This window comes from Apodemus sylvaticus, chromosome 4 (genome assembly GCF_947179515.1).
Source record: "Apodemus sylvaticus chromosome 4, mApoSyl1.1, whole genome shotgun sequence".
Classification (NCBI taxonomy): Eukaryota; Metazoa; Chordata; class Mammalia; order Rodentia; family Muridae; genus Apodemus; species Apodemus sylvaticus.
In genome coordinates, this window is record NC_067475.1 from 1,980,379 (window position 1) to 2,004,205 (window position 23,827).

Consider the following 23,827-nt stretch of genomic DNA (forward strand, 5'->3'; position numbering starts at 1 on the left):
TTCCTCCTTGTTGGCTTTTGTATTCTCCTGGATTTCTTTCAATGATTTTTGTGTTTCCCTTGCAAGGGCTTCTAACTTTTGATCCATTTTCTCCTGAATGTCCTTCATGTGTTCCTGTACCAGCATCATGACCAGTGATTTTAAATCCAAATCTTGTTTTACTGGTGTGATGGGGTATCCAGGACTTGCTGGTAGAGGAGAATTTGGTTCAGATGTTGCCATATTGCCTTGATTTCTGTTAGTGACGTTCCTGCGTTTGCCTTTTGCCATCTAGCTCTCACTGGTGTTACTTGGTCTTGTCAGTGCTGTACTCACCAGTGCAAGCTGCCCCTTCCCCCTTGGCCTCTGGTGCACAGCTTACACTCTGCACTGCCTCTAGACAGGGTGCTGTTGTCCAGGCTGTTCAGATCCCGAAGCAGGCACCTGAAGGCTCCCGCTGGGGCCCGCAGGATTTATTGGAGCACACCGACTTCTACCAGCTGGCCGCCCGGAAGCCCCCACTAGCCTCTTGAGGGACCTGGAGATGTGGCAGCCACCCAGGCTGATCTGAAGCGGAGAGAGTTGACCTGAGGGCTTCTGCCTGAGGCCTTGCCCCAGATTGTGTCTGTGGGCCAGATGGAACCCGTGTGCACCCCCAGGGAGCTCCGAAGGTGTATGTTGCTGTGACCTCCCCTGTGTTCCGCTCACTCCGCTGGGCAGCCAATTTCCCCAACCGGGCTGGCGCACACTAGGTTAGCCTTGTCGCCCGGACCCTGAGTCCAGGCAAACGCCTGGGAGGCCAAGGTCCGAGCAAAGTTCCCCTAGGGCTATGACTGTTATTTGGGTCCACCAGGTGACCAGGATGGCGGGCGTGCGCGTCCGCGCTCCCCGAAAGCACCGGGAGAGTCTGTTGTGCTAATAACCTCCTGGGCGGGTTGACACACAGATGGCCCACCAAACCGCCCAGTTCTTGGGGTCAGTCCTGTGTCTTTTGGGGCCTAGACCCCCGTTTTGTTAGCCTCAGGCTACGCTTGTTAGCAGTCTCTGCCCTCCCGAGCACTCTGGCTCCTGTAGGCAAAATGGCGGCGCGTGCGCTGGCCGGGGCAAAAAAAAAAAACTCCTGGCTGGGTTGGCGCCCCGATGGCCACTCGAACAGCCCAGGGCCTGGGTGCAGGCCAATGCCCGTCTGGCTCAGACCCCTGCGGTGTTGGGCCTAGGATTATGTTTGTGTACCTCAGTCTGACCGATCTCTGGAGCCCGGGCTAGTTTAAACTTTTAACAGAAGTTTTTCTAGTCTTTAAGTCTTTCAAGCAGTCCCTTTTCTCCTTGTTGTTCTCATATGTTATGTGATTGGTTTAATTTCTATTCATTAATTCCTACTTTTCCACTTCCAATGGAAGTTACTTTTATTATGACCCTTCCTTCAATATCTCAGTGTTTTCTCAGGTGTTTTTAGTGTTCTAGTGGATTTAATACTGTCTCAGTCACATCAATTTTGTTGGTGCATGTTCTAAGTGATGCTAATTTCTTATTATTCGTTGGCTTTCTCATTGTAACCAAGTTCATTGTGGGTGTTCAAAAGGTTGCTGTAATGAAAATGCACATTCTCTGAGGGTAGATGTATATTAGGGATATACTAATAGTACACTACAGCCCCTACTGTCAACTTCTCAGATTGATGAATGTATTATGCTCATAATTTTTACAAAGTCAGGGCACTGAAAGGATGAAGAGATGACTACCAGGGAAACTTAAGTTACAGTCACACGGAATGAGTTTTCCCTGCTCTACTGTACAAAGGGTAACTGAGTATAATAAAACATAAAATTCTTCAAAAATGAAGAGGAAATTAGTTCACCAATGAAATAATAAATGTTTGAGGAGATAGGCTTGTGTAAACCGGTCTCAGCATTGCATAGTGTACACATGTATCAGAGTATCACAGGATTCCTGTCAAATGTGTGATTTTATGTTCTCGTCTTTGTTAGAAAAGAAATTTTAAAAGAGCCCATTTCATAGAATATATACTTACATGGCATAATAAAAATATTCAATTAACTGGAAGGCAGTGAACTGGAAAATGAGGTCCCAGCTTCTTGTTTAAAGAATGATTCCCTCGCAGGCTTTTGCCTGGACTCAGGGACTGGGCGGCCAGGCTAACCTTGTGTGCGATAGCCCGGTTGGCAGATCGGCTGCCCAGCGGAGTGAGCGGATCTCAGGGGAGGTCACAGTAGCATACACCGTCGGCACTCCCTGGGAGTGCACACGGGCTCCATCTGCTCCACAGACACAATCTGGGGCAAGGCCTCAGGCAGAAGCCCTTAGCTCTACTCTCTCCGCTTCCGGATCCAGATCAGTCTGGGCGGCAGCATTACATCTCCAAGTCCTGCAAGTGGCTAGCTGGGCTTCCGGGCGGCCAGCTGGGAGAAGTCAGTGTGCTCCAGTGAATCCAGCGGGCCCCAGCGGGAGCCTTCGGGTGCCTGCTTTGGGATCTGAACAGCCTGGGCAGCAGCACACTGTCTACAAGCAGTGCAGGAGGTAAGCTGTGCACCAGAGGCCAACTGGGAAGGGGCAGCTTGCACTGGTGAGTCCAGCACTGACAAGATAAACTAACACCAGTGAGATCTAGATGGCAAAAGGCAAACGCAGGAACGTCACTAACAGAAATCAAGGCAATATGGCAACATCTGAACCCAATTCTCCTCTACCAACATGTCCTGGATACCCCATCACACCAGTAAAACAAGATTTGGATTTAAAATCACTGGTCATGATGCTGGTACAGGAACACATGAAGGTCATACATAAAGAAATTCAGGAGACAATGGATCAAAAGGTAGAAGCCCTTGCAAGGGAAACACAAAAATCATTGAAAGAAATCCAGGAGAATACAAAAGCCAACAAGGAGGAAATGCAAAAAACACTTAAAGAAATACAGGAGAACTTTGCTCAACAGGCTGAGGTCATGAAAGACGAAACACAAAAATCTCTTAAAGAAATACAGGAGAACTTTGGTCAACAGGCTGAGCTCATGAAAGAGAAAACACAAAAATCTCTTAAAGAATTACAGGAAAACACAAACATGCAAGTGAAGGAGCTAAGCAAAACCATCCAGGATCTAAAATCAGAAGTAGAAACAACTAAGAAAACTCAAAGGGAGACAACTTTGGAGATAGAAAGCCTTGGGAAGAAATCAGGGGACAGAGATACAAATATCAACAACAGAATACAAGAGATAGAAGAAAGAATCTCAGATGCTGAAGATTCCATAGAAACCATGGACTCAACAGTTAAAGAAAATGCAAAATGCAAAAAGCTTGTAACCCAAAATATCCAGGAAATCCAGGACACAATGAGAAGACCAAACCTAAGGATTATAGGCATAGAGGAGAGTGAAGATTTACAACTTAAAGGGCCAGCAAATATCTTCAATAAAATTATGGAAGAAAACTTCCCTAACCTAAAGAGAGAGATGCCCATGAATATACAAGAAGCCTACAGAACTCCAAACAGACTGGACCAGAACAGAAATACTTCCCGTCACATAATAATCAAAACACCAAATGTTCTAAACAAAGAAAGAATACTAAAGGCAGTAAGAGAAAAAGGCCAAGTAACATATAAAGGAAGACCTATCAGAATCACAGCAGACTTTTCACCTGAGACTATGAAGGCTAGAAGGTCCTGGGCAGATCTCATGCAGACTCTAAGAGAACACAAATGCCAACCAAAACTACTATATCCAGCAAAACTCTCAATCACCATAGATGGAGAAACTAAGATATTTCATGACAAAACCAAGTTTACCCAATATCTATCCACAAACCCGGCCCTAAAAAGGATAATAGGAGGACAACACCAATACAAGGAGGGAAACTTCACCCTGGAAAAAGCAAGATAGTAACCTTTCATCAAACCCAAAAGAAGTTAAGCATTCAAATTTAAAAAATAACGTCAAAAATGATAGGAAGTAACAATCACTATTCCTTAATATCTCTTAACATCAATGGACTTAATGCCCCAATAAAAAGACACAGACTAACTGAATGGATACGTAAACAGGACCCTACATTTTGCTGCTTACAGGAAACACACCTCAGGGTCAAAGACAAACACTACCTTAGAGTAAAAGGCTGGAAGACAATTTTACAAGCAAATGGTCTCAGGAAACAAGCTGGAGTAGCCATTTTAATATCAGATAAAATTGACTTTCAACCCAAAGTCATCAAAAGAGACCCTGAGGGACACTTCTTGCTGGTCAAAGGAAAAATACAAAAAGAAGAACTGACAATCCTGAACATCTATGCCCCAAATGTAAGGGCACCCTCTTTTGTAAAAGAAACTTTATTAAAACTAAAAGCACACATTGCACCTAACACAATAATTGTGGGTGACTTCAACACTGCACTTTCCTCAATGGACCGATCAGGAAAACAGAAACTAAACAGGGACACAATGAAACTAATTGAAGCTTTGGACCAATTAGATTTAACAGATATATATAGAACATTCTATCCTAAAACAAAAGAATATACCTTTTTCTCAGCACCTCATGGTACCTTCTCCAAAATCGACCATATAATTGGTCACAAGACAGACCTCAACAAATATAAGAAGATAGAACTAATCCCATGCCTCCTATCTGATCACTATGGAGTAAAAGTGGTCTTCAATAGCAACAGAAACAACAGAAAGCCCACATACACGTGGAAACTGAACAATACTCTACTCAATGATACCTTGGTCAAGGAAGAAATAAAGAAAGAAATTAAAGACTTTTTAGAACACAATGAAAATGAAAACACAACATACCCAAATCTATGGGACACAATGAAAGCAGTGCTAAGAGGAAAACTCATAGCCCTGAGTGCCTCCAAAAAGAAAATGGAGAGAGCATACATTACCAGCTTGATGACACACCTGAAAGCCCTGGAACAAAAAGAAGCTATTTCGCCCAGGAGGAGTAGAAGGCAGGAAATCATCAAACTCAGGGCCGAAATCAATCAAGTAGAAACAAAGAGAACCATACAAAAAATCAACAATACCAGGAGCTGGTTCTTTGAGAAAATCAACAAGATAGATAAACCCTTAGCCAGAATGACCAAAGGGCACAGAGAAAGCATCCAAATTAACAAACTTAGAAATGAAAAGGGAGATATAACAACGGAAACTGAGGAAATCCAAAAAATCATCAGATCCTACTACAAGAGCCTATACTCAACACAACTGGATAATCTGGAGGAAATGGACAATTTCCTTGACAGATACCAAATACCAAAATTAAATCAGGACCAACTAGACCATCTAAACAGTCCCATAATGCCTAAAGAAATAGAAGGAGTCATAGAAAGTCTTCCAACCAAAAAAAGCACAGGACCAGATGGCTTCAGTGCAGAATTCTACCAGACCTTCAAAGAAGAGTTAACACCAATACTCTTCAAACTATTCCACAAAATAGAAACAGAAGGAACACTACCCAATTCCTTCTACGAAGCCACAATTACGCTGATACCAAAGCCACACAAAGATCCAACAAAGAAAGAGAACTTCAGACCAATTTCCCTTATGAACATCGATGCAAAAATACTCAATAAAATTCTTGCCAACCGAATCCAAGAACACATCAAAACGATCATCCACCATGATCAAGTAGGCTTTATCCCAGGAATGCAGGGTTGGTTCAATATACGGAAATCCATCAATACAATCCACTACATAAACAAACTCAAAGAACAAAACCACATGGTCATTTCATTGGATGCTGAAAAAGCATTTGACAAAATTCAGCATCCCTTCATGCTTAAAGTCTTGGAGAGAACAGGAATTCAAGGCCCATACCTAAACATAGTAAAAGCAATATACAGCAAACCGGTAGCCAGCATCAAACTAAATGGAGAGAAACTTGAAGCAATCCCACTGAAATCAGGGACCAGACAAGGCTGCCCCCTTTCTCCTTATCTTTTCAATATTGTACTTGAGGTACTAGCTCGGGCAATTCGACAACATAAGGAGGTCAAAGGGATACAAATTGGAAAGGAAGAAGTCAAACTATCATTATTTGCAGACGACATGATCGTCTACCTAAGTGACCCAAAGAACTCCACTAGAGAGCTCCTACAGCTGATAAACAACTTCAGCAAAGTGGCAGGTTATAAAGTCAACTCAAGCAAATCAGTGGCCTTCCTATACTCAAAGGATAAGCAGGCTGAGAAAGAAATTAGGGAAATGACCCCCTTCACAATAGCCACAAACAGTATAAAGTATCTTGGGGTGACTCTTACCAAACATGTGAAAGATCTGTATGACAAGAACTTCAAGACTCTGAAGAAGGAAATGGAAGAAGACCTCAAAAAATGGGAAAACCTCCCATGCTCATGGATCGGCAGAATCAATATAGTTAAAATGGCCATTTTGCCTAAAGCACTATACAGATTCAATGCAATACCCATCAAAATCCCAACTCAATTCTTCACAGAGCTAGAAAGAGCAATTATCAAATTCATCTGGAACAACAAAAAACCCAGGATAGCTAAAACTATTCTCAGCAACAAAAGGAAATCTGGGGGAATCAGTATCCCTGACCTCAAGCAATACTACAGAGCAATAGTGTTAAAAACTGCATGGTATTGGTACAGTGACAGACAGGAGGATCAGTGGAACAGGATTGAAGATCCAGAAATGAACCCACACACCTATGGCCACTTGATCCTCGACAAAGAGGCTGAAAACATCCAATGGAAAAAAGATAGCCTTTTCAACAAATGGTGCTGGTTCAACTGGAGGTCAGCATGCAGAAGAATGCGAATTGATCCATCCTTGTCTCCTTGTACTAAGCTCAAATCCAAATGGATCAAGGACCTCCACATAAAGCCAGACACTCTGAAGCTAATAGAAAAAAAACTGGGGAAGACCCTTGAGGACATCAGTACAGGGAGAAAGTTTCTGAACAGAACACCAATAGCGTATGCTCTAAGAGCAAGAATTGACAAATGGGACCTCATAAAATTACAAAGTTTCTGTAAGGCAAAGGACACCATCAAGAGGACAAATCGGCAACCAACAAATTGGGAAAAGATCTTCACCAATCCTACATCAGATAGAGGGCTAATATCCAATATATATAAAGAACTCAAGAAGTTAGACTCCAGAAAACCAAACAACCCTATTAAAAAATGGGGTACAGAGTTAAACAAAGAATTCTCACCTGAAGAACTTCGGATGGCGGAGAAGCATCTTAAAAAATGCTCAACTTCATTAGTCATTAGGGAAATGCAAATCAAAACAACCCTAAGATTTCATCTTACACCAGTCAGAATGGCTAAGATTAAAAATTCAGGAGACAGCAGGTGTTGGAGAGGGTGTGGAGAAAGAGGAACACTCCTCCACTGCTGGTGGGGTTGCAAATTGGTACAACCACTCTGGAAATCAGTCTGGCGGTTCCTCCGAAAACTGGGCACCTTACTTCCAGAAGATCCTGCTATACCACTCCTGGGCATATACCCAGAAGACTCCCCACCATGTAATAAGGATACATGTTCTACTATGTTCATAGCAGCCCTATTTGTAATTGCCAGATGCTGGAAAGAACCCAGGTATCCCTCAACAGAAGAGTGGATGCAAAAAATGTGGTATATCTACACAATGGAGTACTATTCAGCCATTAGAAACAATGAATTCATGAAATTCTTAGGCAAATGGATGGAGCTAGAGAATATCATACTAAGTGAGGTAACCCAGACTCAAAAGGTGAATCATGGTATGCACTCACTAATAAGTGGATATTAACCTAGAAAACTGGAATACCCAAAACATAATCCACACATCAAATGAGGTACAAGAAGAAAGGAGGAGTGGCCCCTGGTTATGGAAAGACTCAGTGAAACAGTATTCAGCAAAACCAGAACGGGGAAGTGGGAAGGGGTGGGTGGGAGGACAGGGGAAGAGAAGGGGGCTTGCGGGACTTTCGGGGAGTGGGGGGGCTAGAAAAGGGGAAATCATTTGAAATGTAAATAAATTATATCGAATAATAAAAAAAAAAAAAAAAAGAATGATTCCTTTTTCTTTTTTTTTATAAAGAATTTTCACCTGAGGAATATCAAATGGCTGAGAAGCACCTAAAGAAATGTTCAACATCATTAGTCATTAGAGAAATGCAAATCAAAACAACCCTGAGATTTCACCTCACACCAGTCAGAATGGCTAAGATCAAAAAGTCAGGAGAAAACAGGTGCTGGAGAGGATGTGGAGAAAGAGGAACTCCTCCACTGCTGCTGGGGTTTCAAGCTGGTACTACCACTCTGGAAATCAGTCTGGCAGTTCCTCAGAAAACTGGGAATGATACTTCCAGAGGACCCCACTATACCACTCTTGGGCATATACCCAGAGGATTCCCCAGCATGTAATAAGGATACATGCTCCACTATGTTCATAGCAGCCCTATTTATAAGATCCAGAAGCTGGAAAGAACCCAGATGTCCCTCCACGGAGGAATGGATACAGAAAATGTGGTATATTACACAATGGAGTACTATTCAGCCATTAGAAACAATGAATTCATGAAATTCTTAGACAAATGGATGGAACTGGAGAACATCATCCTAAGTGAGGTAACCCAGTCTCAAAAGAACACTCATGGTTTGCATGCACTCACTGATAAATGGATATTAGCCTAGAAACTTGGAATACCCAAGACATAATGGACATATCAAACGATGCCCAAGAAGTAGGAAGGAGTGGCCCCCAGTCCTGGAAATGTTCAGTACAGCAGTGTCAGGGAATACCAGGACAGGGAAGTGGGAAGGGGTGGATTGGGGAACAGGGGCAGGGAAGAGGACTTATGGAACTTTTGGGGAGGGGGTATCCAGGAAAGGGAAACTCACTTGAATGTAAATAAAGAATATATCGAATAAAAAAAGATTCCTTTTTCTTAAAAATAAGTTTATTAACCTTGACCTTCTAACAAACTTTTGTTAATAAGTTTTGTCATTTGTGTAACCAGAGAGAAACAAGAACATGTCCAGACTTCTTATAAACCATCCTTCATTTCTCTGCAATAATAAATTCCCTAATTTTATGCAGTGATCCATTGTCCATCCCAATGTATCTTCCATCTGTTGCCCTCTGCGCTAGCTAGTTTTATGTCGTCTTGACCACAAGCTAATGTTATCAGAAAAGAGAGATTTTTATTTTGATTAAAATCTAAAATATCTGGTCATAGGACATTTTCTTTGTTGATTATTGATAGGAGGCCTAGGCCATTGAGGGTGGCACCATCCTTGGGTCAGTGGTCCTGAATTCTATAAGAATGCAGACTGAGAAAACCTGTAAGCAACAACCCTCAATGGCCTCTGCATCAGCAACTGCCTCTAAGTCCCTACCCTGTTTGAGTCCCTATCTTGACTTCCTTCAATGATGGATTTAAATATGGAAGTATGAGCTAAATAAGCCCTTTCTTTCCCAACTTGATTCTAGTCATGGTGTTTCAGAACATCAACAGAAACCCTAAGACACCCTCACTTCTGAATTCAATAGTGAAATAAATTCTATACAAATCAGAGAGTACTGCATTTCATGATATTGTGATGTCTGAATAAATAAGGCTAAGTCGGCTTGGAGCTAATGCATGGTCATAGTAGAATTGTTTTATATGGTGAAGTTAAATAACGAAGGATACGATTTAATTAGTCAGTGATTTTATTTCAAGTCTGATTGCTGATTTGTCATAGCTTCTTAGAGACAATGACACCATAATCTAAGGACTTTAATGAAAATGAATTAATTTGAAAGTGCTCCCTAATTCTCCAGCAATTAAATAGATTTTTCTCTCATCTTCTAAAACTTACTTCTATACATGAATGGATGTGTGCAGCACCATGGTGGGCAAAATCACTATTGTTAGTTATAATGAGAGGCAATCATAGTTGAAGGGTTATTATGTGTGTTACTGATGTGCCAATTATTCCACCCCTTCCTGAAGCACTTGTGAAACATGGGATAAATCACATTCTCCATCTGCAGGAAGAAAGGGAAACTCTCTGTTCCAGATTCCCAAGAGGAAGTAGTTAACAGATTTATAAAAATCTTTAAACCTTTGAGGATATTGAAAAAGAAAGAGAAACCCCAGTTGTCTGCACTGTAAATCCTCAGGGAAGCTACTTGGGATGCTTTTAATGGCTGATGGAAAAATGTCAGCATATGTTCATAAACAATATGTAATAATTGTGCTTGTCCAGTACCCTGCCATTTAAAATTCCTTACTTCATTACTGAATAGCATATTAAAAATCACTCTCTTGCACCTTAAGTCTATTTTCCCTGTCTATAGAGTCTCTTCTGCCCATGATGGTTCAAATAAATTCACAGTATCTTTTGCTCCATTAAGTTCATAACAATGAAAATCAAAGTTGCATCTCCTGTGTCCTCTAAAGCTCAGTAACACTCTAGGATCTTTGTAAGGACATGAAACCTGATTCTTGTCAACATCCCTTCCATCTGGGTTCTGCAACTAAAACCAGGACAAGAAGGCCATACCCTCACCCTCTGATGTGCACTCTGGGTCTGTCAGCTAGTCATTAGGTTTCCCAGGGTCACAGCATGACCTTTTAAAAAAATATATGACCCATAAATTCTTATAAATAATGAAATTGAGCTTGATGGAATTAAGCTTGTGTGTGCCTTTTTAATTCCCCACTACCATGTAGAACTTCTGGTCCATTATGACTTGGAGTTGAACCTTATACTTTCCTCAGAGCCACAGTCATAACAACTTTATAGAATTTTTTCAGGATATGTCCCAGAGGCAGATTCTGTTGCATGATTGTAACCATTTACTGATAACTTTACCAGACCATTACATGGTCTATCCATGTAATACCACTGAGACAAGCAGGTTTTTACAAGTAACCCAGATCTCCCATACATGGTTCCTGAGTCCCTCTTTTTTCTCCACAGGAGTAGAATACAAAGCATCCTCCAGATGCTTCTCCAATTCATTAACCCAACAGATGCATGCCCTTCACTTTGACCTTCCAGAACACTACAAACTGCCCTTTGAAGTCTCCTTGCCAGTTCTTACCCTGTATAGTCTATTGTACCTATTGTCACCTTATGTGCCACATATCCTTAATAACTTTCTATAGGAACTAATATATGAAGTAAAATTAAACTCTTATGTTTTTATATATCATTTTTCATGTGTTACCATCCTAATTGTTGCAAAACAGCTCCTATTTATCTTCTTTGAACAATTCTAAATGATTAATGTACATTTCCTGTGCTCACATAAGCTCATCTGTGCTTCAGAAATGACTGCTTTTATAATAGAGAGCAGTGTTGTCTACACCAAGCAGTAATGAATAGGAAGATGCTGGAGTTACACTTTAGCTCTCCCATCACCTCCCTTCTAATGAGACAGTAATTCTAATTCCTTCTTGCTGACATACTGAGAAGAGTTAAATTTACATCAAATTCTATGCAAATTGCTCTGTCTTAAGTACTGCATTGATGAATATGTATAGGTAGAAATTATATCCCTCAGCAGATAAAATCCTAGATTTCATAGCTGTTGCTCAGAATAGGCAAACATATTTGAGATATGCTGATTTCAAATCCTGACCATCCAAGGTGAATATTACTTACTTTATTGTTAAAAATTCTTTGGAATAAAATAAAGTACATATAACATCTTGTCTATATATTTCATCTTTTACTCCTCTGAGACTAATGCAACCAGTTTAGCACACAAGTAACCTGACTGTGTTTTCCTCAGAATAAAAAACTACAATTTCAAGGACTAGTAACAATTAAAATGTGGATGAAAATGTTTTAGTAGCTATGTTTCTGTTGTTTTATTATATAAGATACAGCATCATAGTTTTTCCTAGAAATTAGCACTTGTACCAAATAGTAAATTATTTGCTATGTTTATGTGCAATTCAGAAACATTATCATTCAGTAGTCACTGCCCCCCATAATTATGTATATTCATTCATGCAAAAATTTATAAGAAATGTGTTTTTAAATTTGAAAAGACATGAAATCCTTTAAATTTGACATTTATAAAGTGTGTTGTATTTTGTTTGTTTGAAAAGACACAATTATCCTTTCATCTTAATATAGGTAATTAAAATCTATATCCTCCATACCAAAATCAAGTGTTTCTTTCCGTGTCTGAAATATATTTCAGTTAAATGCTTCAATCTACTGATGTGAAATATAATTTACAAGCAATTTAACAAGCACTTGCTAAGCTGTCATGTTTTTAAGGTATAATATAGGAAATGAAACATGAATGAATCCCAGTTTCTGACTATATCATGGTCTTTTTAAATCATTCCCTACTAGCTCCTGCCATCTTTAAGGTACCAGTCCCTAACAGCACTGTCTTCTCCTATGCCAACCCTTGAAATTTTTCATTACTCTTTCTGTTGTTCATGTGATTAATTTTCAGTATGTTCCTCTATAGACCTCTTTACCCCTCTGTTCCTACACACTGACTATAGTTCAGCAAAACTGCAAGCCTGATTGAAATCAACTTTCTGCTTATTGCAGAATGGAAGTTGTGGAGAACCAATCACACATATGGGTATTACAGAATTCATTATCACAATCCGAAATGTAGCCTTTTGTTCCTCACCAATCATCCCACTCTCCTCAGTGTGAAGATGACCACATATCCTCCACCTCCAGACCTGTGGCTTGTCATATCCATGTGCATCTGGGCTGCCCATACACCACTGAGAATTCTGAACCTCTCAGAAGATAACTTCTTTCCCCACCCAGCCTCTGCCCTATACTGCCTGACTTCTGCATGTTGGTACAGGAAAGACAGGCTTGCTTTCTCTCACTGTCTCCCCACAGTTGGATCATGCTCTCTTGCCTAACCCCAGACTGTCACAGCAGCTTTCCTGACTCTGCACTGTATCATCTAGATCCTTTAGTTTACATGATTATTCTAATTAGAATGCATATGTACTACTATTTATTCAGGCCTAAAGTAAAAGAACAAAAGCTTCCTGCTATTTTCTCCCAACTGTTCCTCACTACAATAACTTTAGACAAATTGTGTCTGTATTATCTGTATTATCTATATGGACTTTCTCTCCGTCTATTCTTTTTTTCATAAGTTAGTTATTTCATTTTTTATTGAATATATTCTTCATTTACGTTTCAAATGTTATTCCCTTTCCTGGTTCCCCCCCAGAAAACCCCCAACCCATCCTCCCTCTGCCTGCCTCCATGAGGATTCCCCTCCACCCAACCCACTCTCACCTACTCCCCGCCTTGATTTCCCCACATTGGTGCATCTAACAAGCCTTCATAGGACCAAGGACCTCTCCTCCCATAGATGCCTGACAAAGCATTCCTCCGCCACAAATGTGGCTGGAACCATGTGTACCTCTTGGTTGATGGTTTAGTCCCTGGGAGCCCTGGGGCAGGGGGGTCTGGTTGACTGACATCATCATTCTTCTAAACCAAACCTCATTCTTTAATATTCATTACATCCCTCCTATAGGTTGCTTTACAGCCATAGTGACCTTTTACCTTACTAAGTATACTTGTCATTCGTGGTTCTCTTTTGATGAACTATCAACATCGTCTGAATTAGTTCATCTTATTTCTCAACTTGAAAACTCTTTTCCATTTGAATTCTAGGTCTCAATGTTTTTATTTTGTCCAGTATCTTATTATAAACCTTTTGTTTGGTCTCCTGTGTTAATTCTTCCTCATTTTGGAGAAAATCATGGAGAAAATCACAGCTGAATTCTTATCATCTTCATTATCTTCTATACTGATTCCATCAGTGCTGATATTGTTTCATAGTTTAAATATTATTTATACAACTAGACTTTTTATTTTATTATTTCTGTGCATGTGTATGTATTTGTGAGTGTATATGTGTCTGTGTCTATATGTCTGAGTATGTCTGTCTCTGTGTGTATGTCCGTGTGTCTGTACCTGTATCTGTATCTATGTTTTGTGTCTGTCTCACCATCTTTGACTATGTGTGGGTATATGCATATAAGAACAGGTGCCTGCAGAGACAAGGAGATAGATTGCCCTGGAGCCAGAGGTACAGGTGTTTGTGAGTTGTAATGTGAGGCCTGGGAATTGAACTCAGGTTCCAGGGATGTGCTTCTTAATCGCTGAGCCATTTCTCCAGACCTGAATGGCCAGTTCTTAAGTTCATCTGGTCCTCTCTTTTAAACTCTAAGTTTATGAGCAAAACTTTTCCTGACTTCTCCTACTGAGTTCCAACAAGTAGTTATAGATGCCCAAAGTGCAGCTCTGTCTTCTATCTAAAATTTAGTCCATATACTATTTCCATCAGAGCAGAAGGTAATTCCAACTCTTGAGTAACCCAGTCAAACATTCTGGGGTTATCCTTAATTCTCTTTCATTCCATTTATCTAATATTAAAGTGTTATTTTTGTGATATTTCTCATTGCTAAAACATGATAAATACTTATATTTGCATATATATGTTTATTGTTTGCATTCACCCAATAAAATATAAGCTCCCCCAATAAAAAGAATTCCCTGCCTTTTCCAAACTGTCTACTCAAAGTTCAGTGCTTCCCAATAGAATAAGTACTCAGTAAAACCTTTGAATGCTGGAGGAATCTTCTTCAGAAACTAAAGCTATATTAAAAGAAAATATCAGATTCTTTACCACATAATCATGCACAATAGTATTTTGTTTTATTTTGTTGTCTTTTCCTATTGTTCTTTTTTTCTAGTCTTATTCAATTTTAGATGTAATACAGGCTAAAACAGTAGGCAGTAAGAAGTTAGGGGCTTAAAATAATTGAATAAATCTTCATGCAAGTGGCTAGAATTTAAATTTCTCTATATAGATGGCATTTAGGCCCAGGTTTGGGTGAGAAATTAGATGGAGACAGGCAAAATTTATAACAAATAAAACAAACATCAGGAAGTGAGATAGAAAAACAACTTTTATGTCACAGAAATCTCAGTTTTCAGTCTCTCTGAGTAGTGTCTCTTTATAGGCTCGGGGATCTATGTTCTATTGTTAAGTTCAGAGCTTAGTAATGAGATGAGACTCTTCCCTACATTTGTGTTCTAAACTTAACTTCTGTACAGAAAGAAATATTTCTTTTCGTACTTAGAAATATAGTTAGAGCAGGTTTAAACCTAACACAGATTTTAATGACACTCCTTTTGTGTCCTTTTTAACTTCAGAAACCTTTCATCACTAGATAAAGCCGAAAACCATTTTAACTACAAGCTTAAGAACCTCTGTAAGGGGCTGGAAAATGAATTAATTGTCAAGTTCAGCTCCCCAGCATCCTCTTAAAATGTTAGGTATAATGGCATGCTTATGATCCCAACACTGATGGAATGGAGACAGGAGGATACATAAGTTCTGGCCAAATAGGTGAGTTTCAGGTTCAGTGGCAGATGCTAACTCAAAAAACAAGATGGAGAAAGATTATAGAACACACTTAGTATGATTCTCTGGCTCAATAGTGAGCATACACATGCAAATGTGTGTGTGTGTGTGTGTGTGTGTGTGTGTGTGTGTGTAAGAGAGAGAGAGAGAGAGAGAGAGAGAGAGAGAGAGAGAGAGAGAGAGAGATACAAACCTGGCAAGATAATGTGACTTTATTTGATTTATCCTGTCTGCAGCAGACAGAAAAACCCAAGTAAAAGGAACAAGTTAAACCTCCTAACCTGAAATCCATAACTCCCTGAGTCCCCTCCTCATCACAGGTAGAAATGATAAACTGATTAGTCTCAGATGTCTTTCTTCCCTTATACATTCTGTTTCCTAGTAGAAGAATGAACAAGCATAATGGTCAAATGAAACACAGGAAGCAGAATATGTACAATGAATAAATAGCCCTAATAAGTAACAAAAGGATTGCTTCTCAAATAATCAAGCATTTGGAGAAAAGCCTTTTATTTTCTTTTGAGCCAGGGCTAACATGGACCCAGCTGGCCTTTAATGACTGTGTAGCTAAGGATAACCTTCCTGTCTGTACCTCCCAAGTTCCCTAAGATCACAGGCAATTATCATTACACCTTGTGGATGTGGTACCAGGAATCAAGCCCAAGGATCTATGCACTCCAGCAAACACTTTTTATTCTTCGAGTAATTAATAATTTGTTAACACTTATGATTAATTCTTTGGTTTAAAAGGTTTGTTTCTAAGAGGACTTGAGTTCAGAATTCAGGAATACTATTTCCTTTTGTCATTAATTTTGTGAACACAATCAAGTTAGACTTTGTAGTATATTTACTGAAATGAATGCATTAGAGACATATCAACATAATGTCCTCATTTGGAGTATAAATGTTGATTAATGTCTTTTGCTATTAGTGAATATAAAATTTCCAGTTTCAAAAGCAAATATGCCATTATGCCTACAAAACGCAATGCCCCCATATTATTGGTAACCAGAAAAAGCTCTAATAAGAACTTTCTTCTATTATGAGGCAAGTTCAGCCAGACTTTGAAACCAGCCTAAACATAAAAATAATGCCCAGAGTTTCCCAGAACTGTACTTGGGATGTTCTTAGAAGGGAGCTCATACAGTTTCATGACCTTACCTGAAAAACAGGGATTGGAACATTGGATGTATGGTGCTGCTTTTACAGTCAAAACCTTTGCAAAAATCTTATCAGTAAGCTGCTTTTGTTTTCATTCCTGAGAGTTGGTAAAGGTCCAAATACAATTGTCCTTAACTTCATGCGCAACTTCCAGCTAGTACTATTCTAAAGCATTATTTAACATTCTATTACTAGGAATATTGTGTTTATGCCTCTCTTTTTGTGTGGCTTTATAATATTTTGTTTTCATCTCTGCTTGAATGTTTGCCCTACATGGAATTTAGATCCATACTTGTTTTAATTGTTTATTTCCACTGTAGGAGCCAAAGCTTCAACATGTTTGCAGGGATATCTTCATGAACTCATATCACTGTTTTCTTTTCAACCTTTTAGGTGTACAAGAATTTCCAGAAAACATAAAGTGCTGTAAGTGTTTAACCATTATTGAAGCCAGTGTCAATCCCATTTCTAAGTGAGTATAAATAGATTTTACTTATATTTTTATTTGTAATTCCATTACATTGACTTATAGTGTACCTAAATGGAACTTCTATGATAGTAGTTTTCGATGTAACATCAATTGTCAGAGTTAAGAGAATAATAGAAAAGCTACCAAGATCTCAGAGTTTCATTAAAATAATTAAAAGCACTAAGAAAATGAATAAAGACCCAATTGGCACAAGATAGCATTACTTTAAGCAACCATGGCATTGGTTTTCTGTAATTCTCAGCAGTATTCTATGGATGCAAGTCAAATCAAGGAAATGGTTGTTAGTTGCTGTCATGATAAGAAATTAGCATCCAGGACCCAATGGAAGTTCAAAACCATTGGAAGGTTTAAAAGTTCCAAAGAATGCTTTAATAAATGAGTGTCTCCACCAAAGAAATTGGGTCTGACAATATAAAAGAAATGCTTGGATCCCAGAGATGACATCAAGAATACAGGGGAAAGCCTAAAGGTGAAGTAGATAGAGAAATATGAATAGTAAAGGTGCTAGCATCGTAAAAAAAAAATGGTGTTTGTGGCTCAAGATCTATTAGTTAAGAAATCTTGTGGGAAATGAAACTCAACATGGGGCTGTGTTGCTGATTCAAATATTTTCTGAAGTAAGAGGCCTGTGGTATCATGAACAAGTGGGTGACATGAGTCCTGAACCTGAACACTCAGGTAAAATGGAAGTAAAACCAATGTCTGGGAAGGCTACTGACATCTTAGTAGTTATGTAGAAGAGACTGAAGCAATATGGTCCAGAAATGTAGATGGTGGTGTTCTGAGAGAAATGATACCTTATTTATATGAAGCGGACAGCAAAGTCCTTCAGGACTTTTTCTACATTAGTAGAGGAGACTAGAATGCTTAAAGGAGGGAGTATTTTCAAAAGACACAAAGAGGCTGGTCTGAATTTTGTACCGGAGGACATAGTAGACTGAGCTGGAAGTGTCCAGTGAGTGACTTGTATGTGAAACAGTAGAAAATGTGATGCAACAAAAAAAAAAAAAAGTGCTTCAAAATCAGAATTCCTATGTAAAAGTATAGTATGGGAGAGGGAAACAAATGCAAGCCTTGAAAATATTCCCCCAACTGTATACCAAATGCATTTTATCAGCATCCCAGCATAGCTTCTGACACCAAGACTTGGAACATTCCCTAAAGCCACACAGCACAGGGTGGATGAAGAGCTGGGCTGATTTGTGTATGCTTATTTGGTTTTTTGTTTTCTTTAGTTCCTTGATTATAATACATTGTCTTGTTTAGTGATTGCAGTAAGTCTTTGTGTAGAAGTCAGATTAAAAATTACATCTTACCCACAGCCAAACAATGGATGGATCTTGGAAAGTTTTATGACAGAGAAGGGGAAAGGATTGCAGGCCCTGGAGGGGATAGGAACTCCACAGGAAGACCACATAGTCAACCAACCTGGACACTTTGGGGTTCCCAGAGACTGAACCACCAACCAAAAATCATATAGGGGCTGGGCCTAGGCCTTCCCTCACAAATGTAGCAGATGTACACCTTGGTCTTCATGCGGCTCTAGAACGAGGGCTATTCTAGAAGTTGTTGCTTGACAATGGGATATTTTCTTCTATCTTGGCTACCTTGTCTGGCCTCAGTGTAAGAGGCTGCACCTAGTCCCAGGGAGACTTGATGAGCCAGGGTAAGAGGATACCTAGGGGAGCTCCAACATCTCAGAAGAGAAGAGGAGGGGTAAGGAAGGAGGATTGTGGGAGGGGGTAAGTGGGAGGGGGCAGTGAGTGTGATATAAAGTGAATAAATAAAAAAATAAATAAATTACCAAAAATTTAGAAACTAGTTTTATCATAGCTATTTACAAATTAATTTCACATATTTAACTTTGTAAAATATTTTAAATAACCTATTTAATCAAAGACCCTTAACACTTTGAATAGTTAAATAGTTAAATAGTTTTGGAAGGTATAAAATTACAGTCAATAGAAAGGCAAGTTTAAGTCACCTGTCATTTTCTTTCTTTTTTTTTTCCCCCCATTGGTCATTTTCAAAGTCAGACTTTTACATTATGTAAGTAAACATTTTTGGTCACAACTGAGTCCATTTTGACAGGTGGTTAGTCATGAACTGCAATCACTAGAAATAATTTCAACATCCCCCCCCAAAAAAAACCCTAAACCATCTGTCCTTTCTAGAATGCCTTGTGAATGGCTGGTGTCTCTGTCAGATTGTGGTTTTTTTTTTCTTGTTTTTTTTTATTCGATATATTTTTTATTTATATTTCAGATGATTTCCTTTTTTCTGGTCCCCCACTCCCCGAAAGTCACATAAGCCCCCTTCCCTCCCTCTGTTCTCCCACTCATTCCTTCCCACTTCCCTGTTCTGGTTTTGTCTTATACTGCTACACTGGGTCTTTCCAGAACTAGGGGCCACTCCTCCGTTCTTCTTGTACCTCATTTGAAGTGTGGATTATGTTTTGCATATTCCAGTTTTCCAAGCTAATATCCACTTATTAGTGAGTGCATACCATGATTGATCTTTTGAGACTGGGTTACCTCACTTAGTATGATGTTCTCCAGCTCCATCCATTTGCCTAAGAATTTCATGAATTCATTGTTTCTAATGGCTGAATAGTACTCCATTGTGTAGATATACCACATTTTTTGCATTCATTCTTCTGTTGAGGGATACCTGGGTTCTTTCCAGCTTCTGGCTATTATAAATAGGGCTGCTATGAACATAGTGGAACATGTATCCTTATTACATGCTGGGGAATCCTCTGGGTATATGCCCAGGAGTGGTATAGCAGGATCTTTTGGAAGTGACATGCCCACTTTTCTGAGGGACTGCCAGACTGATTTCCAGAGTGGTTGTACCAATTTGCAACCCCACCAGCAGTGGAGGAGTGTTCTTCTTTCTCCACACCCTCTCCAACATCTGCTGTCTCCTGAGTTTTAAATCTTAGCCATTCTGACTGGTGTAAGGTGAAATCTCAGGGTTGTTTTGATTTGCATTTCCCTGATGACTAGTGAAGTTGAGCATTTTTTAAGATGTTTCTCCGCCATCCGAAGTTCTTCAGGTGAGAATTCCTTGTTTAACTCTGTACCCAATTTTTAATAGGGTTATTTGGTTTTTTGGGGTCTAACTTCTTGAGTTCTTTGTATATATTGGATATTAGCCCTCTATCTGATGTAGGGTTGATGAAGATCTTTTCCCAATTTGTTTGTTGCTGATTTGTCCTTTTGATGGTGTCCTTTGCTTTACAGAAACTTTGTAATTTTAATGAGGTCCCATTTGTCAATTCTTGATCTTAGAGCATAAGTTATTGGTGTTCTGTTCAGGAACTTTCCCCCTGTACCAATGTCCTCAAGGGTCTTCCCCAGTTTCTTTTCTATTAGCTTCAGAGTGTCTGGCTTTATATGGAGGTCCTTGATCCATTTGGAGTTGAGCTTAGTACAAGGAGACAAGGATGGATCAATTCACATTCTTCTGAATGCTGACCTCCAGTTGAACCAGCACCATTTGTTGAAAAGGCTATCTTTTATCCATTGGATGTTTTCAGCCCCTTTGTCCAGGATCAAGTGGCCGTAGGTGTGTGGGTTCATTTCTGGATCTTCAATCCTGTTCCATTGGTCCGCCTGCCTGTCACTGTACCAATACCATGCAGTTTTTATCACTATTGCTCTATAGTACAGCTTGGGGTCTGGGATGCTTATTCCCCCAGAAGTTCTTTTGTTGTTGAGAATAGTTTTAGCTATCCTGGGTTTTTTGTTATTCCAGATGAATTTGAGAATTGCTCTTTCTAACTCTATGAAGAACTGAGTTGGGATTTTGATGGGTATTGCATTGAATCTGTATATTGCTTTTGGCAAAATGGCCATTTTAACTATATTAATCCTGCTGATCCATGAGCATGGGAGTTTTTTCCATTTTTTGAGGTCTTCCTCTATTTCCTTCTTCAGAGTCTTGAAGTTATTTTCATATAGATCTTTCACATGTTTGGTAAGAGTCACCCCAAGGTACTTTATACTGTTTGTGACTATTGTGAAGGGTGTCATTTCCCTAATTTCCTTCTCAGCCTGCTTATCCTTTGAGTATTTTACTCATTTTACTGGCCACCTCTTGGTCTACACCTTGGTCCCATTATTGGCAGGAGTATCCCATGAGAAGAGATCACAGGACTCCTGTGTCCGTTGTGGGAGTTAAGATTGTCCATAAGTACTGCTGGTAGAAACTGGGTGCAGACATTGAGTGATTCATGCTCAGGTGTCACTTGTGTTTTAAACTCATATACTAGAGCCTAAAAGAAACTTACAAGCTTTTGCAAATGAGAGCTGTTTCTTTGCCACCATCCACTGCTATCCACTCTGATTTCTGCAGTTTCAGTCAGTCTGGTAGATATGCTGTCTCCTTGTAGTTTTAATTTACATTTATAGTGTCTGATCAGCATGTTTGTCTGCATATTAATTAAATGTATTGTTTCTCTGGCAGTGATTCAATTTTTTTTCATTTCTTCTTGACTTAATTTTAAATGCTAAATTATAAACTATTTTCAGATTCCAGGAGTAGTAAGATTCCTAGATTTGTGGTTTGTTCCCTCACGCTCTAAATAGTACCCTTCAGAAAAAGGCTTTTTTTGTTGTATGAAGTCCTGTTAAATAACATGTATCCCAGCTTCTGGCCTAAGAAAACTTTGCAAGTTCAGACAGAGTCCTGCTGATTTCTTTGAAGCTTTTCCTGGAGCTTTCATTGCTCAGGCTTTCCCTTCAGCTTACATGTCACACCAGAGCTATCCTTTGCTTATCATTGGGATCTAATGGACCTGAAATTCTCTCTACTGCCCAAGTATCCAATTGCTTCAGATCATTTGTTGGGAATGGTAGCCATCCTGAATAGGGCTGACAGGTGCCTCCACTAAAAATTAATTGATCATGTGTTTGGGTCCATATGTGTTCTCTGTTATGGTATACCACCCTGAATGTCTACTTCACACCACTGATACCCTCTCATTTACAAATATATAATCTCATTACAAATCATTTAGCCAAGTAATATGAGCCCTCATTAAATTTCTTATTCATCAGTATTGCACAAGTTAGTCTATGCCTTTTGCTTTTCTATATAAATTTCACAGTCAGCTTCCCAGTTTCTCCAAACATTTAAAAGTCTGCCAGGATTTTGACAGGTATTGCACTGATCAGTAAGTTTAAATTAATGCCTGAAATATTAAAAACTTTAACTCAAAAAGTGCCTCCAAACCATCTTTATATTTTTAAAACTTTTGTTTCATTTTTTATAGAATTTTGCATGTAAATATAACATTAATTTCACAAGTTTACTTTTTATGCTATAGTGAATAATTTTCCCACTTATTTTTTTGCCATGTAGATAGATTTTTATGTATTTGTGTTATAGAAGCTAACTAAATTTCATTTCTTAACTCTACTGGGCTGTTTCTGAACATTTGCAGAGAAAGGGGTTCTGAAGAAGCAATCATGAACCTGTAAACTTTTCTTATTTCATTGTTTGTATTTGCTGAATACTGATTTTGTCTTGGAGGACCTCCACTCACACTGAATAAAGAAGTAAAAACAGACAACACTGTCAGTTTTTCATTATCTGCCATTGCTTCTTATTTTCTCTTATAATTCTGTTTTCTCTTTAATGCCTCATAAGCTGCTTTCACTTCAATTGGCACTCTTGTCTACAGGTCCAACCAGTGAGATTCATTCAAGGAAATGCAGTCTCTGTCTCATGGCCTGTGTTTGTGGGTTGTTTTTTTTTTCTGTTTTGGGATTTTAGCAATCCTTTATTCTGTGTTCCAAAGCCACTCTGCATTATGGAAGGTTCTTATGGCAGAGATCTTATTCTGGGTACAAAAGAATGTATCAGTTTCCCTCTGTGTGAAAAATACCCATGAGCTTAGCAGCTTGTTTATTGTCTTGTCTACTGGCATCTCCCAGAGTCTGTGGTTCAGGAACATGTACATAGCCAGTGCTAGCTGCTTGTTTATAGTGTCACCTTCAGGAGCCAAGAGAAGAGCTGAGCAGTATCTTCAGGGGGCTCAGATAGATAAGAGTCCACGCCAGCACTCACTCAAGCTGTTGCAGAACTTCATCCTCGTTTAAGGTTAAGCTTCATCCTCGTTAAGCTTTCTGCTGGCCACTCCTACAGACACTATGGACCTCTCAAAGGTACTTCTCCCTGCTCTATAATCATGTCCAGATTCAACTTGCTACCCAGCATCTGGTCATCACAAAGTGAGTGTGAGTCAAGAAGAAGGTTAGAAACATGGACCTCACTGTATAGCCACATGGTATTAGCTGGTAAGAAATACCAAATCCTGCCACCATACACTAGAGTTATCACACCTTTGGTATCTAGTTTGAAGAGGGCTTATTTTATTGAGTGTTGGATTTTGTCAAAGCTACTTTCTAAGATTGGTGATCACTTGGCTTTCCTATGGTTTTATGGTGAGTCACATTGTTCAATGTTTCCTGTCAATCACGCTTGCCAAAAACAAACTCTATTTAGTCATGGGCATTGCTCATTTTTATGTTCTATTGCTCTGGTTTGCTATCATCTACTAATGCTTTGTTGATTTTGTGAGATACACCCACCAGATGTTTCTACTAATTCTTTTATCCAGATTTTTATCAAGGTAAAGCTGATTCCATGATGTGGGCTGAGAAATGTTCTCTTCAGTTTGCTATAATGATTTGCACAGCATTGGTTCTATCTCTTATAACCCTTGGTGAACTACACAGGTGCAGCTATTTGGCTGAGAATTTCCATTATGGCTAGTAG

At 39.3% G+C, this 23,827-nt stretch overlaps 1 protein-coding gene across 1 annotated transcript in view; it reads left to right on the top strand.

Annotated features, from left to right (window-relative positions):
- Lrrc7 (leucine rich repeat containing 7) overlaps nucleotides 1–23,827 on the top strand; it is a 412,448-nt gene that overhangs the window by 152,837 nt on the left and 235,784 nt on the right. Inside the window, exon 4 of the mRNA XM_052178844.1 lies at nucleotides 16,945–17,023. Coding sequence (XP_052034804.1) covers nucleotides 16,945–17,023 — 79 coding nt within the window. The remainder of the gene's footprint in view (nucleotides 1–16,944; nucleotides 17,024–23,827) is intronic.